Source organism: Diospyros lotus, chromosome 6, assembly GCF_014633365.1.
Source record: "Diospyros lotus cultivar Yz01 chromosome 6, ASM1463336v1, whole genome shotgun sequence".
Taxonomy (NCBI): domain Eukaryota; kingdom Viridiplantae; phylum Streptophyta; class Magnoliopsida; order Ericales; family Ebenaceae; genus Diospyros; species Diospyros lotus.
In genome coordinates, this window is record NC_068343.1 from 25452015 (window position 1) to 25467471 (window position 15457).

Below are 15457 nucleotides of genomic sequence, written 5' to 3' on the forward strand. Positions count from 1 at the left end.
CAAGAACAACCGTTCAAGCACATAATATTCATTTCTGAGATGTTATACCAACCGGCTATAACATTCTATTCTCTTAAGCATTTAACAGAAAATGAAACCATGCAAGTTCACACAAACCTGCCATGAACTCCATGCATTCACAAATCTGCTCAAACTAAACCAAATAGAAATGAATAAGAAACAAACAACAAACCAGATTCTTGTAGCTCATCCGGGACTCAAATTCCACATGGATTCAAGACACACAACCGGTTACAAAATGTTCTAGCCTATCATTACAGCAAGGAAAACAGAATGGAGCAAAAGATGTAGAAAACAGAAAAATGCTACAACAACAAAAACGGGCAGAATCCTCTCTATTTTCTCCTCTCCTTCTATATCATCCTCATATGCTGAAAATTAATGCTAAGAGGCCTTAAATACATGGCTAAGAAAGGAAAGCTAGGAAGGCTAGGGTTGGGCCTAGCCCAACAGAAAACAAGTAAGCCCAAAAACAGCATAATTTGAGTAGCCCAAGTTTGCTCCTTGAAAGTAAGCCCAAGCTCCTTTAGTGAGCCACTTCTCTAGCCCATCCAATATTCCCTAAAGCCTGGATCCATAGAGGTAAGATAGAAAATAGTGTAAGGACAATTTGAAGCATAATAAAATAGAAACAATGAAATATCAGCAAAAATTACTTCAAATGGCCTAATAAGAATGAAGTGAAATGCCAAAATATGGTATAAATATGCATGCTATCAGCTATACAATATATTGTTCCCATTTGAATGAATTGAAAACAACACAATACTGTCTCAAATCAAATTTACATAAATCCTCCAAATTTAAATTCGTCCCAATTACACAAATCTTCCAAATCTCCGACACATCCAAATCTCAATACCGTATAAAATTACACGTCCCAAATGACCAAATGTGATAAATCGTCTCAAATTACACAACCTAAATGACATAATTACCAGAGTCTAAATTTAAATCAATCACTGTGGATCTTGTTGTTATCTTCTTGGCCTTGGCCTTCTAGGTGCAGCAACTTCTGATGCAGTGGATATCTGATGGGATTGCCTTGTTGGTAGTGGTGTAAATGACTGAGCTTGTTCTTGAGACGCCATGGGTTGTGATCCACTAGTTGCTTGAACTTCATGCCGTTGGGAGTTCAGCAGATTCCTTGCCGCTGCAGATATTGATGCAGATCCACTTACATATCTAGCTCATTTTTCCCCTGGCATCTGAATGGGAAAGAAAATAAATAGAAGATTATGATTAGATGGCCATTATAAATTCTATTACATGGGCAAGCTTAGAATAAAGAGTATCTACCCTTGCATAAAAATTGCCTGATTCTGATGAGAACATCAATCCGTAGCCTTGATTTTCCTATATAAGTCAAGGTGAAATATCATGTGTCAAGCTTGCATTGCAAATAATGAACATAATGAAAAACTACCAAATCTACCACAAAAGACACAAACCTTCCTTTGATCTCTTAATATTTTCCTTGTTTGCCTTGTTGAGGCCATTGCTAGGGCAGTTGCTAAGGCACTTACTGTGGCATTAGAGGCAGCACTTGCTGAGGCTATAGCTAGAGCACTTGTTGTGGCTGTTACTGAGGCACTTATTGAGGCACTAGCTGTGGCTATTGATGGGACGCTTGTTGTGGCTGTTACTGGTGTGCTTGCTGTGGCTGTTGCTGAGGCAATTGTTGTTAATCTTACCGAGGAACGTGATCTGCCAGTTGTTGGGGCTGTTGCTGATGTAGTGGATATGGCACGGGGTCTACCTCTGTTGGCCTATATTGTGATAAACATAGGGTAAACAAAGAAACAAATTAAATAAGTCAAAAAATGGACATGTGTAATTAGACTTTCATACCTTTGGAGGTCTTGGTGCTACCGCCTTGTCCTTATTTGTGCAACCCCTCTTATTGTGGCCAGTTTCCAAGTATTGTTGGCATGTCATCTGCATGCCATGCCGATTGGCCACATCTTGCCTTTCTTTAGTTTCTTGAACATCCCTCTTTCGATTATTTTTAGGTCTACCAGGCATTTTCTTATATGGGGGGGGGGGGGGGCAGTATAAGAGTAGCATCTATCTTTGGCCACATTGAAAACCCATTCAATGGCTCCAATGCATACTGGTATGCCTTAAAGAATTCTGATTTTCTATAATATCGATCTACATAGTCAACAGGATCATGCTTCATAAAGTGTATACAAGCCAAAGCATGGGAGCATGGGAGGCCACTTAAGTCCCACTGTCTACAAGAGCATTTGTGTTCATCTAGACTGACCACATATCCTTGGTCCGCAATGCCAACATGGAACTTATGTCCCACAGCAAGTCTCGCAATGCAATGCCTTGTCCCCTGTTGTGCCATTTCCAATGTATCTCTGATCCTTGGACAAATTTCATCCGAACACGTATTTATCATACATTCTTTCCATTAAAGATGTTCGAATCCATTCTAACATGTTTATTATTGGAAAGCATCTTGCCTTGCACATATAACCATTGAAGGTTTCAGATAGATTGGAGGTTATAACATCACACTTGGGCCAAGTACTAATGAATCCTTGCAAAAACTTTTTGGGTTCTGCTTCATGAAATCCTCATGCGCAGTGGCATCCAATGCTTGCAATTCTTCCATGAAGCTAAAAAAACCTGCCTCATGGGTTGTATTAACCGACCTCCAAAACAATGACTTCAATTCCTGCCCCTTGTGTAACTTTTTCCAATTGGTATAATATGCCTTGCACAATTCCTATGCTCTACGTGAGGTATAAGATCCTTTATTTCCTTGGCAAGACCTTCTGTTGATCACTAATAAGTGTTAGGCCAAGTCCATTAACAATATTAATTTTCCCAAAAAAATTCTCCAAAAACCATCTCCAACTGTTCTCATTTTCCCCCTCAACAACAGCCCAAGCAATAGGAAACATTTGATTATTCGCATCCCTCCCGATTGCACTCAGCAAGACACCTCCTATTAGGGTCTTCAAAAAGCATCCATCAAGACAAATACATGGCCTACAAGCTATAATATAGCCCTTCCTAAGGCCTGAAAATCCTACATACATTCTTCTGAACACAGGCTGCCCATTAGGTCCAGAACTGTCTATCTCAAATTCGAAGTTGCCTTCAGGGTCAACCCTATTTAGTTTAGCCTTGTATGCATGGAGTTTTGCATAATGAGAATCCAAACTACCCCTAAGCATTTTGAGTGCCTTTGTCCTTGCTCTATAGCATGCCCACTTTGACACAGTTAGTGCATATTTGTCCTTCATGTCAAGGGCCATGTCTTCTACACCATAAGAAGGATTTCTTTTGAATGTTTGGAGGAATTCTCTAACTAACCAGTTTGAATTGGCCTGCTTATTTGTTAGACTTCTAAAACAATGATGTTCAGCATTATATCTTCTCACCACAAATGTCCTCTCTCCTTACTTCTTGGCAGCATAGATGCTCCATGGACAGCCACTTGTGCACACCCCTTCGACACGTTCTTGACACGACCTCTTCCAGCCAACCCATTGCAAATTCCATATTACTAGACACATTCCTTAAAATGTTTGGCATTCTCAAAAAGCATGCCAATTTTGAAATTAATTGTAGTGTGGTCACAGCGTGGGTTATAAACCAAAGGTTTTTTTTTTCTTTTTTTGTGCACCTAACAAATCACTTTCGGCACTACTGCATGGAGTGTCAAAGCCTTCCTCATCAAACTCCATGTATTCACTAAGGTGTCCTTCATCCTCTCTCAAGTCAAAATCTACACCTAACCCTTCACCATTGTCAACAATGGTTGATTTAAAGACTCTCTTGTTATTCTGTGCAAACGAAAACTCCTCATCATCGGTCTCACATTCCTCAACCTAGCTGTCATCACTTTTAGGGTCATCCCCACCAATTGTATTAATATCAAAATCCTCATCCTCTTCAGTGTCCTCCTCACTAGTGTCTAGTGCATTATGTGCATCCTTTATGGCTACTTCAATTGGTGCTTCATAATGAACACCAACCTCAGAATCCTGTTGATCCTCATGTACATCAACATCGTATCGTCCGTCCTTGCCCATCTCTTTCCCACTGGACTCACCTGATTTACATTCAATGTAAATCTTAGGGAAACCAAACTCTATTCCTTCTTGCCACATCCTAAAAACTTCATCATCAGTATGGACTAAGGTTTGATAATCCCACTCCCCCTTTGGTTTGTAGTACCCTAACTTGGACAATTCCCCATAACCTTCCTCCTTACACTTCACTACAATATCTTGATAGGACATTTCAATAATATTCTTCCACCCCCCCAATAAAAATGTACCACTTACATATGTACGCAGTGGACCAGGAGTGAATTTCCCACCAACCCATACCTCAACAGGGCAACTGTTAACAAAAGAAAAGAAAAAAAAATTAAACCCCCTAATCACTTAAACATACAATGAATCACCTAATCACTGAAACATACAAGAGCATTCTAATTAAATTAAACGTAAGTTAACCAATAAACCCTAATCACTGTTTCCCCAACTTAAAAACCCTAATTCATATAATTGAAATCATAAATGGTTGCACGGAGGTAAAGAATAATACTATTTCGACGGGAAATAAACAAACAATAGCAAGGAAGCATACGACGTCAAGAAAGTAAAGAACTTTGTGACGTCCTATAAGAGGGAACACTGACCTTTTTTCATTGTTGGGAGCATGAACGCCGCTTCCTTTACGACTCTCTTTGGTCATTGTGTTGTCTGGGAGATCTGCAAATCTGTTTCAACTCGTCGATTTCCTTGTTGGGAGCACGAACGCCACTTCTTACAATTCCTCTCTCCGTCGTTCGACTCTTCATGATCTCAAGGACTTCGCCGTTGGCCTTTGGTTCTTCTTCGTGCTCTTTCCAGGGTAAGGTTTAGGGTTTAGGGTAGGGTTTGAATGTCTATGGGTTTAACCGCGGTTAACCACGTAACCAACGTGATTTTAATTTTTGTTTTTTTTTCCTTTTTTCTTGCACAGTAAATATGGGTCCCATTTAAATAGGCCACGTGGCATGCTACCTATGCAAAGGCACAACCCCGGGGATTCGATTTAGAGAGCTAGCCAAAATTGCAACTAATTTCATAAAATTTTTATTTTTTACCAAAATTGAAACGATTGGATATAATCGCAAAAACCCAAAAATGTTTGGTTTTTTGGTGCTAATTGGCCTACAATTAAATATGGGTTTAAGTTTTCATCATTAAATGTTTTTATAATGAAGGGAAATGAGAGGAAAACTCTCATCATTATTAACTTTGTAAAGACTAAAAATTGAGCCAATCATGTTAACAATTAATCACTATCTAATTATGACCTATTTATTGTTACTTGGTAATTTTTTCACAAGGAAACATCAAAAGGAAAAAATTGTAATTTGGATTATGTGAAATTTACAACTTATTGGTAGCTATAATATATATACATATATATATATATATTAGCACTAATCGTATTGACTAATCCCAAAGGATGATACTCTACACCTTAGATAATGTATTTGGAAAGGTGAAGATATGCCAAAATACATATATAACTCCCGAGATTTTTAAACTCAAATATGATGTAATACTCGAGATTCTTAGATTCAGATACTTGAGGAAATATGACATTTCAAGAGATTGTGAAAGTCTTGATACAAAAGTTCAGTTTATGAATTAGGGGCAAAATCGTAAATATTAAAATTCGGGTAAAAGTGTAATTTACCTAAAATCTTAAGGTATTAGCATAATTTATCCTTTCTTCACGAGATAAAATGTAATTACAAATGGCCCGAGAATCAAGTTACAATGGGTCTAAATGCAATTACTCAAGTTGCAAGGGTCTAAATGTAATTACCCGAAAAGTTCAGGCTAAGGTGTAGTTCTTGAAACTTTGCGACTGGATCGTTAGGGTAATGAACTAAGCCAACTAAACCATTTGGGATCATGATTACGAATCTCAAATAACATTCCATTCCACTTTTGGATCGTTTTGAAGTCCAAGTTTGCTTAGCCTACAAGTTTGGATCATGTGGCAAGCATTTATTGGCCATTTGGAGATAGAAGATAAGACTTTATAAACCCCCCATGGGATGGCAGCACATGATGAGCCACTTGAGAATAAGATAAGGCTTTATAACCACCTCGGGGTGGCAGCACATGATTGGCCACTTGAGGATAAGATAAGGCTTTATAACCCCCTAGGAGTGACCACTTGAGGATAAGGATAAGGCTTCAAGATAACCCCTCCTGAGGTGGCAAATAAGGCTTCATGATGACTCCCTAAGGTGGTGACATATGATTGGCCTGAGAAGTCTATAAATAGGGTAATAGGTTTGTTTACAAATCATTCCAAGTAGTCTTGAGGTGATTTCGTGCCAAATTGACAGGATCAAATAAGAGGATCTATCTTTTCTTCCAACCAAGTTTGAAGGTAAGTACAATATGATATGAACTATCTACATGTTTAACTCATGAAAATCATGTTTATGTGGTCATTCATGTCATGTTCTCAAGTAAGTTATGGGACTGGAGTTTAGTAGCGCTACGCACGTAGATTCTTACCTCGACAAGTTGTAGATCCTATCGTGTCTCCTTATGTTCATGTGGCAAGTTTATGTTATACTATATTTTAAAACACGTTTGTAGTTCATATGTGCTTACTGAGATTTGCATAATCTCGCCTCCCTTATATTTTTTTTCTCAGGTAATCATGAATGAGGAGATCGGAGCATGGTGGCTCGTTAAAAAGAATTTTCAAGAATTGAAATCTTGTTCTTTTTTTTGTCAAAAGAAAGACTTTCAGTATTGAACTCTTATGTTATATGTACACAATTGCTATATTGTATGTCTTTAAAGTTTATATAAATTTATAAAATCTTGTTTCTCAAGTATTTTTGCTCTAAAACTTGAAGTTCGTATGAATATTATTATTATTATTATTAAGCATATTTTTAAGTTATGGGTGTCTCAACATATACACACACATTATAAGAAGCATGATTTGTGTGCATAATACAAGGACATCAGAAAAGAGAATAATATAGAATCAAGACAAAAGAAAAAGAAAATAGTAGTAACAACAAACAAGATAAAGTATTAAAACGTTGCAGAAAGAAAGAAGGAAAAGAAATCAATACAGTATTTTGTTTTACAGCAAACTCTGATCGATAGCAAATCATTTTACGTAGCTTCGAAAGGTAGAACGGAAGACGTGAATGAATATTTGAACGTGTAGTATAGCATAAATGCTAACTGGAATACTTCCTAACATAAGCATGGGTATGGAGACCCACATAAAATGCTCCCGCAACATTATGAAAAGGGCAATACCAAAAGCGATCATCATTGTTGCAATTGATAGGAAAAGAGTGAGAAGGCCAAACATCAAGGCGAGGGGCAACTTGATCCGGAAATCGTCTTCTCTAAAGAGCGACGTATGAATTCCTAGGAATATCATAGCCGAAGTACAAGAGAAGAGCAATGAGAGTGCATCCGAAATTATGTAAATGGTGAAGTATTTTGATCCCAATTTCCTAGGAAGGCCTGTATCGTCGTTTTCGCCACCTGGCACAGTAAATGCTGCAGTAAACATGATGGTCACAATTAACGTCGCCACTACTGAACAAGATTGTGCTATCTCCTTCAACCAGCCTCGTGCTTCTATCTTGAGGTTCATGTGTTCCGTATTGAATAAATCTTTTGGAGTTTGGTTGCCTTTGTTCATTAATTTTCTGCACATAGGTGTCATCTTTTCCATTTCCTACACATCAAGGATACACGTCGAAATTAAATACATCAATTAAAAAATATTTCATAAATGGTTAACTACATCGCTCTCTCTCTCTCACCAACATAAATAATAAAAATAAAAATAGCATATTTTAGAAAATAAAAATAATAAAAAAAAATTTGAAATACAAGATTAGTAGTATAATAAGGCAAATAAAATGGTGGAATATGTCTTAAACATTTGTTATCATGAAAAGAAAAAATCTTTCATTTCTTCTCATAGTTTAAACTAACAAACAAACAAACAAACAAAAGAGAAGGAAAGGAACTAGAAAAGAAGTTGCTTCATAATAACATAAAATTATGAGACAAACCTTAAATCGTTGTAGCTCTCTCTGCATTTGTAGAGCTGGACCAAGAAATTGGCTAAGTTGAGGGGACGGTGACAACTTTGCAGCTTGATGAAGGAAGGTGTTAACCTCGGGATCGGGATTAATTATGGTTGCTAAAAGGCTTATTTCAGTCCTTTTACAAACAAAACTACGGATTTTCTCATTCCCGTTTGAGATCGCAAGACTAAAAATGCATGAACCTCTGAACTCCAACCACATTACATCAGGCCATTCTTCAAAAACTATTTTAACAAAATCCACATTCCCATGAAAAACAGCTGTAAATGTTGGATTCCCCAGAATGGTCATAATATTATACCGATTTAAACTTGATATTTCCTTGCATATGTAACGCAACAATTTAGGAGCATGTCCATGATGATTCCTGTACTTTTTAACAGAATCCCATTGCACTGTCATTGAAACAAAGACATGAACAACTTTTGATATTAGTGTATTTTAAACTAATAATTGCTCCCTAAAATACCACATCAGTGTGAACTAAGGGTTTATTTTGAGGAAATTGCAACAACCACACTTGAGGTTTGACCCAATTGCAAAAAGTATTCCTCGTGTTTTAGAAATAGTAGAATCTACCTCTCTTGTTCAAACCCAAGGTAAATTAATCATTTTAGCCAAGGTTCTCTCATATCCTCTCTCTCCTTTTTCTATATTTTCTATCACTAAACTAACTATATAAAAAATTCATTTGATAAAATTATTGAAAATATAATTATAAAATTAAAAATAAATATTTTATCATCTATTATAAATACAGAAAATATAGCATAGAAATATATATTAAACCCTAAAAATATATTTATAAATTACAAAATTTATATTTTAATTATAAAACTATTTTCTAGAATATTTAATTATAAGCTAAATACATATATATATATATATATATCAAAATATACTTTCTATGAAAATATTATATAAGTATATAAAACAAATAATTATAATTTAAATGAGAAAAACTACTGTAGTAGTTCCCCAATCGGGGTGGGTTGGATCCTAGCGCTCTCGGTTGGAAGAGAGAAAGGGAGAGTGGAACCAAGGTCGAAGAAGATCGAGGATTGTAGTGATTGTGGAATGGTAGAGTAATGAGATCTAGTGGGTGGGGAGAAAAGATGGAGTTACATCAGGAATCATCAATTGCCACATCCATTGTAGCTAAAGAAGAAGAGAAAAGAGAAGGTGGGTAAGGAATAGACAGAAAGAGAGAAATGGGAGAAAGACTGGGAAGATGAGGGCATCATAAATAGTCATTTAAAAAAAATTATAATAACTAAGCCCTAGAGATCTTTTGTCTCTAGGGATCCCAATGGTGTTTTCATTTTTTAGGGTTCATTTGCTTTTGTCACTGTTATTGCTGTTAATCGTTTTGTCACCGGCACCATCATCTGGTCCTCTTCTTCTTGTTGGTTGTTGGATGGTCATTCAGCTAGGGCATTGCTCATGGTATGAGTGATGGACGACCCATTCAGTCTTCTTCTCCTTAGTATATTTTCCTTCTTGTCGAGCCTTATTTTGCATAGATGTATTTTTTCCTCCTTTTGTTGGTTGTAATCCTCATCAACTTGACATCTCCCTTATACCATTGTTTGCTATAGGTCTTATCCTTATTCCCAATTATCTTTTTGCATCTCTCATTATTAGGGGAATGTTAATTTGTTCGTTGTGAAACAAAGGTAAGGGTGGTTATCCAACAGTGGTATAAAGTTTTGGCTTTCTATGGATATTGTAAAAATGTTTGAAGACAGACTTAGTGTGCTTGCTATGTTTAATGGTAGTTTGACCAGTTGAGGCAGATGTTTCTTTCAATCAAGTGAGTTTTTAACTCCAGAATGTGATGGTCATTTTTTCGTAGGTCGTCAGCAATGACTTGTTAAAGAAGATTATAGCGGCGACAATAGTTATTCTTTTTACTCGAGGGTTACAAATGGTCTTTGGGATTTAGGTTGCCCCTTGTTGGTCTTGGATGGCCATGTTCTTGTGTACTACTGCTCTTTTTATGTTTGGCCTATATATGTTTCTGGGTTTAGCTTGTAGGTGTAGTTATTTTAACCTATTTGACTATGGGCAGAGGATGGACTTTGTTCATTGACTTGAGATTTTATACCCTTGCGCTTTTGCCCCTTAGTGGGCGAATTCTGTAGCAAAATAAAATATAATAGAAATAACTGAGGCTAATTAATGATAAAGGTCCAGTGCAACAAAGGTTTCTAAAATCAAGAGATGTCACTATTATTTTCACAACCTCAAGATACCATTGCATTTAGGTCAAATCTCAAGGTTACAAGCACCTTTTTTGACTTTTTTTTTTTAATAAATTAATTTAAGGCAATGAGTCTAGTATTCCTTAAAAATTGAAACTTGAATGCACCATACAAAAATTACTGCTAGATTGTACTTTTGATAATATATCCATATAATTCACGCTAAATGAAGAACAATAAAAAATCATGATTTAAACGGAACCTTTTAAGAATGAATTCGATTTAATTGGATCGTTTTATTTATTTATTTATTGGCTTGAACTTTTTAGTTTAAGGTATTTAGTATGTTTCCTTCCAAAAACTAAGTTCGAAAATCAATATATATATATACAAGACTATAAATATAGTTCTTATGAAAAACTAGAAATTAAACACGCGCACGCAGTTAATTAACTAGCTATCGGCTTATGGCCCAGTAACCCTAGAAGTAAAGGAAATTTGGAATAAGTTGAATTACCGGAGTCGATAGGTACGTAGGCTAAGACCCATGTTGGAAGTCCTGCACAAAAGGCCAACCTCAATAAATAATAACTGATGAAACATAAATAAATTCAATTTTTTTAATGAGAAAAGTATAGTGCTCACGCGAGGAGACATTGTGAAATAGCCAAGGTAGGAATCCATTTATTCTTGGTGTTCTGAAATCAAGCGCTAGTGAACACAGTGTTTCACCTTTCTCCTTCTGCATTTCTTCAATGCACTGATTTTGCGCTTCCTTGAATGCAACCAAAGCAATATCTATACGGTATATATACGATGATATGAGGAGAAAAATGATTACTACTTACAAATAGCATATATATATATATATGTGTGTGTGTCGATCACTGTAATAATTTGCTAGAGTGGAATTTAATTACGTGCATATACCGTAGATTTCAGCTGTGATGCATGCTTTGAAAAGCATAAACCCATTATGATAGCCAACTGCTTTCTCCTTCTCAACTTGAACTGTGTTTAAATTTTGATCTTCCTTGGATACATAAAGAGTTTCAACCAAAGTGATATCATAAAGATAGCGAAATGTTTCCTCGCATCCACAGAAGGCAGCCACAACAACCGGCAACTCTCTCTTAGCATTCTTGATATCCACCAAGTCTTCGTATGTCTCAACTAACAATTGGACGATAGCCCTCGACCCTGTAGCGGCAGCTAGAGTAAGCGTCGTGTCACCATAACCGTTTTTTATTTTTAGGAATTCTGGATCAGGGTTTTGCTCCAACAAATGACGAACAATATCTTCTTGTCTGGCGACCACAGCAACTTGGAGAGCATTGTTCTCTAACAAGGTGAATTCGGTGTTCAACAGTTCACTATTTTTTCTTAGCATCTCCTTCACCGCATTCAAGTCTCCGCGTCGCACTGCCTCGTAAAAGACTTTATCAAACCCTGAAATCAAAGTTTAGGGGCATTAGGAAAAAGAAAAGAGAAGAAAATAAGTAACTCGGGATGATTCTTCAAAAACCTGCACTAATAAATATATAACACCTAGACAACAATGACACCATGAACCCCCCAAGCAAGCCCTTCTCAAAGGGGAGGCTGCTAAGGCCTACACCTAGGGCACCCTAAAAAGGGGGGGGGGGCCAACGTACCGTTATCGGGGTTTGGGGTTTTGCGGTATTTAAGTATATTTGGTGTATGTTTGTAGGGTGTAACAGGGGGAGGTGGTTGCAGGTAGCAGATGTCGACAGATTGCCGCAAATTATCTATCGATTGAGGAACATGTCGACAAATTGCATTGAACTATCGATCGATTGATGAAGTTTTTGACAGATTTCTCGAGATTGTCAACCAATTATTACCAAGATCAGCTTCCCATGCCACTTTCAGGTTGGTTAGGAGGTGGTGGAGCTCGATGGGTGCTTTCTAGAAGACTTTGTCATGTGCAAGGGAATTTCTACATCATCTAAGGGGCTATATAAATAAAGAGAAAAGAAGAGGAGAAGAGAGCATCAATCGACCAAGAGGAAATGAAAGAGAATGAAGGAAAAGAATGAGGGAAAGAAGAAGAAAAGGGATGTATCCGGGCATTTCTTACCCCTCTCTTTCACTTCCATGTTGTTTAAGGAAAGTTCCTCTTCCTTTTTGCCCTCTCTACTGTTTGAATTCTCCATTTTCTAGTCTCATTTGGGCAATCTTGTTATATTTCTTCCAAGAGCTTGAATAGGGCTTGGTTCTCCCTATGGTTCTTCATGGAATGCTGCCTAACCATGTTAGGGTAGGCTCTAATTGGGTGCATGCATGTTGGTTTGTGTCCTTAATGTTGTTGTTCGGATTGCTGGATGCAGGGGTTGTCGATTGGGAAAAATTGTTGACATTTTGATGTTGTGGGAGGAATTAACTATCGACTAGCTCAAGCAAGTTGTTGACCGGTTATCCCTGAGACATAAACTGTCGATGGACGCTCAGAAATCTATCGATCGATCCCGCCTTGTTTGTATTTTACAACCTTTAATTATGTTGATATGAAGTTGGGGTTTGGGTTTTCATCATTGGGGGGTCACATATTATGGATGCTTGGGCACGGACATGTTAGAACAACTAGGGTGTGGTTGTGCACGAGCATTACATTGCGTGTGTATATCTATGTGGGCAAAGTATAGCTTGATGTCTAGTTTTATGGGGGGCCTTGTATCACGTTTTTACTTACTACACCATTGCATTTCTTATATGTTTGCATTACATGATTACTAATGCTTGTGACAGATTAATCTGCAGGATGTACATCCACAGGCTCGGGTGACAAGAGGACCATCTTGAGGTAGCTTCAACTCGATATATTGGTGTGGGAGCTTCGGCTCGGTTTATTATGGTGGGAGCTTTGGCTCGATATGCTGGTATCAGGACCTGGGCACATGGTACGGATCTTGGAGCAACGACTCATGTTGATTTTCTTGCTAGTTCATGGCAGCATGCAGGTTTGGATTTAGGGACTTGGGCACCAGTGTGTCTTATGTGGACCCCAAAGACCAATATATGCATGTTTATTTATGTGTATACTACATGGTTTAAGGTTCATGGTATGGATGTGTATATGTGTATGCAGGTGATAGGTGGTTTGGGTTATTCCCTCAACACTATTACCCTTTTGTTCTTTATACTTCCTGAGTCTTATGACTCACCCTTACTTTACATCATTCTAGGTAAAGGGAAGGCTAAGATCGGGGGCAAGGGTGGTAGTATCAAAGTTGTCAGGTAGCAACGTGTACATGGTGGTCCCAACCATCAAGTTTTGGGGGGAGTCTTACAGTTTTTACGTGTTTGGAAAGTGTCTGTTACCCCTTGGTATTGTGTTGTATATATGTCTTTGTGTTATATTGTGACGTTGACACCTCCACATCTCTTTGGCAATGTATATATCATGTTTCTGTTGTGCTTGGCTGTTGCCCTAGGAATGTGTATGGTAGAATTATGCTTCTTTATTATTCACTCGAAGGACTTCCTTTTGGTTTCCTATACTGACGGGATACCCGGTTGGGGGCTCTCACAAGTGCCGATTACCCAACAGAGAATGAAGGAGAAGGCGGGGAAGGAAACAAACTGCAAAGGCGGAGGATGCCGGTTGGCGATCGGTTCATAAAGATGTAAAATGACGGCCAGTGAGAGAGAAAGAGAGAGCAGCCTCGCCTCTCGGCTGCACCACCGATTGTTGGCCTCCTACTTTTCTCCGACTGTCGGAATTCCATCCCCTTCCCCTGCTAGCTAGTTGTTGATGTTGTTGGCCTGCATATGTGAGCTGAGTGGGCTCACTGAGCCGAGGAGGTGGAGTTGAGGAAGAGACGACGAGATGCCGATCGAACTTACAAACGGAGACTGAATGAGATGGAGCGCGAGAGAGAGAGACGGCCGACAAGACTTGGTCACTAGGGTGGTAAGAGAGAGAGAGAGAGAGCTTGCACTGCTGCCTTTGCAGACGCCAACTACTGGACTGTCGCTGCCAGTCCCCTCCCTTCCCTACAATGGCAATAAATGTGGGTGAGGCCCCTAAACTAGTTACCGCCTAAGGCCTCAGAACCTCTTGAGCCAGCCATGCCACTAAGCTAGCTCCTTTGGCCACAAGCTTCTCAGATGGAAGTAATATTATAACTACAAAAGAAACCATTAGGATCTACTGAAGGGCTTGCTCTAAAAGCGACCCTCTAATGATTAATAAGTTAATGACCGATTTAGGGCAGAAAATGTACAAGAAAAGACAAGCTTCAGGATGATAAAAGAAATGACAAGCATGGGATTGGAGAACAAGTAGGTGAAGTCCCCATCAAGCATGTTGCCTGTGTTCGATTTGCAGAAAAAGCAAGAGAAGCATGGACAAAGAGAAGGGCGATAAGAAGATGTTGACACTGTCCCAAGAAAAAAGGGACTGTTGCCGTTGTGAACTAATGTTGTCACTAGAGAGAAGTGATGGTTGCCACCACTAACAAACCAAGAGAGAGAGAAATAAATGAGAGAGAAAAATGATAGGGAAGAAATTGTAATATAATATTAAACATTAGATGTACTTATTATATTTTTTCAAATGTTAAGGATAATTTTTATAATTATTTTAAATCTTAAAAATATAAAGTGTAATTTACTCTAAAAATTAATTACTAAATATTAAAATTCATTAAAACTCAACTGAAATAAAATTAAACTAGACCAGATAATTTTTTCCCGAAACGTAGAAATGAAACCGAGCAAGCGGAATGTTGCCACTACCTTGTCGTTTAGATTTCCTATTAAAAAGGCTAACTTGAGCGTCATAACCAGCACCTTCGTTCTGCACAATTCTCCACAGAGATGGTCTTCTTGACTGTCCGTGTTGATCATCAGAACTAGGCATTTTTTCTGCAAGTACATGAAACATATAAAGTATATATATGTTTTGGCTGAATAATTTATATTACTCTTTGAATTTTATATTTTATAACAACTTAGAATTTATATTTCAATTTATCTTAAAATAACTATTAAATTTTTAATGTTATTATAATTTAGTCCTATGTTAAAAATTTTGTCAAAATATTATAATGTAACAAATACATAAAATAAA

The 15457-nt window shown here is 37.6% G+C and overlaps 2 protein-coding genes across 2 annotated transcripts; both read right to left on the reverse strand.

Annotated features, from left to right (window-relative positions):
- Window positions 1–7149: 7149 nt before the first annotated feature.
- LOC127804966 (uncharacterized) lies at window positions 7150–8495 on the reverse strand. Its single transcript, XM_052342098.1, has 2 exons — window positions 8123–8495; window positions 7150–7779 (listed from the first exon to the last, which is right to left on the reverse strand). Exons 1-2 carry the CDS (start codon window positions 8447–8449, stop codon window positions 7195–7197), a joined length of 912 nt encoding a protein of 303 aa, XP_052198058.1. The 5' UTR covers window positions 8450–8495; the 3' UTR covers window positions 7150–7194.
- Window positions 8496–10900: 2405 nt separating this feature from the next.
- On the reverse strand, window positions 10901–15247 carry LOC127804421 (uncharacterized). The gene is made up of 4 exons (XM_052341282.1): window positions 15124–15247; window positions 11293–11811; window positions 11018–11160; window positions 10901–10921 (listed from the first exon to the last, which is right to left on the reverse strand). Exons 1-4 carry the CDS (start codon window positions 15245–15247, stop codon window positions 10901–10903), a joined length of 807 nt encoding a protein of 268 aa, XP_052197242.1.
- Window positions 15248–15457: the final 210 nt, after the last annotated feature.

Coding starts and splice junctions, on each gene's coding strand:
- LOC127804966 (XM_052342098.1), bottom strand. CDS start 8,449: ATGACCATTCTGGGGAATCCAACATTTACAGCTGTTTTTCATGGGAAT. Junction 7,780..8,122: donor GAGAGCTACAACGATTTAAG/GTTTGTCTCATA, acceptor CTTGATGTGTAG/GAAATGGAAAAGATGACACC.
- LOC127804421 (XM_052341282.1), bottom strand. CDS start 15,247: ATGCCTAGTTCTGATGATCAACACGGACAGTCAAGAAGACCATCTCTG. Junction 11,812..15,123: donor TAGGAAATCTAAACGACAAG/GTAGTGGCAACA, acceptor CTTTGATTTCAG/GGTTTGATAAAGTCTTTTAC. Junction 10,922..11,017: donor TACCTTGGCTATTTCACAAT/GTCTCCTCGCGT, acceptor CCTTTTGTGCAG/GACTTCCAACATGGGTCTTA.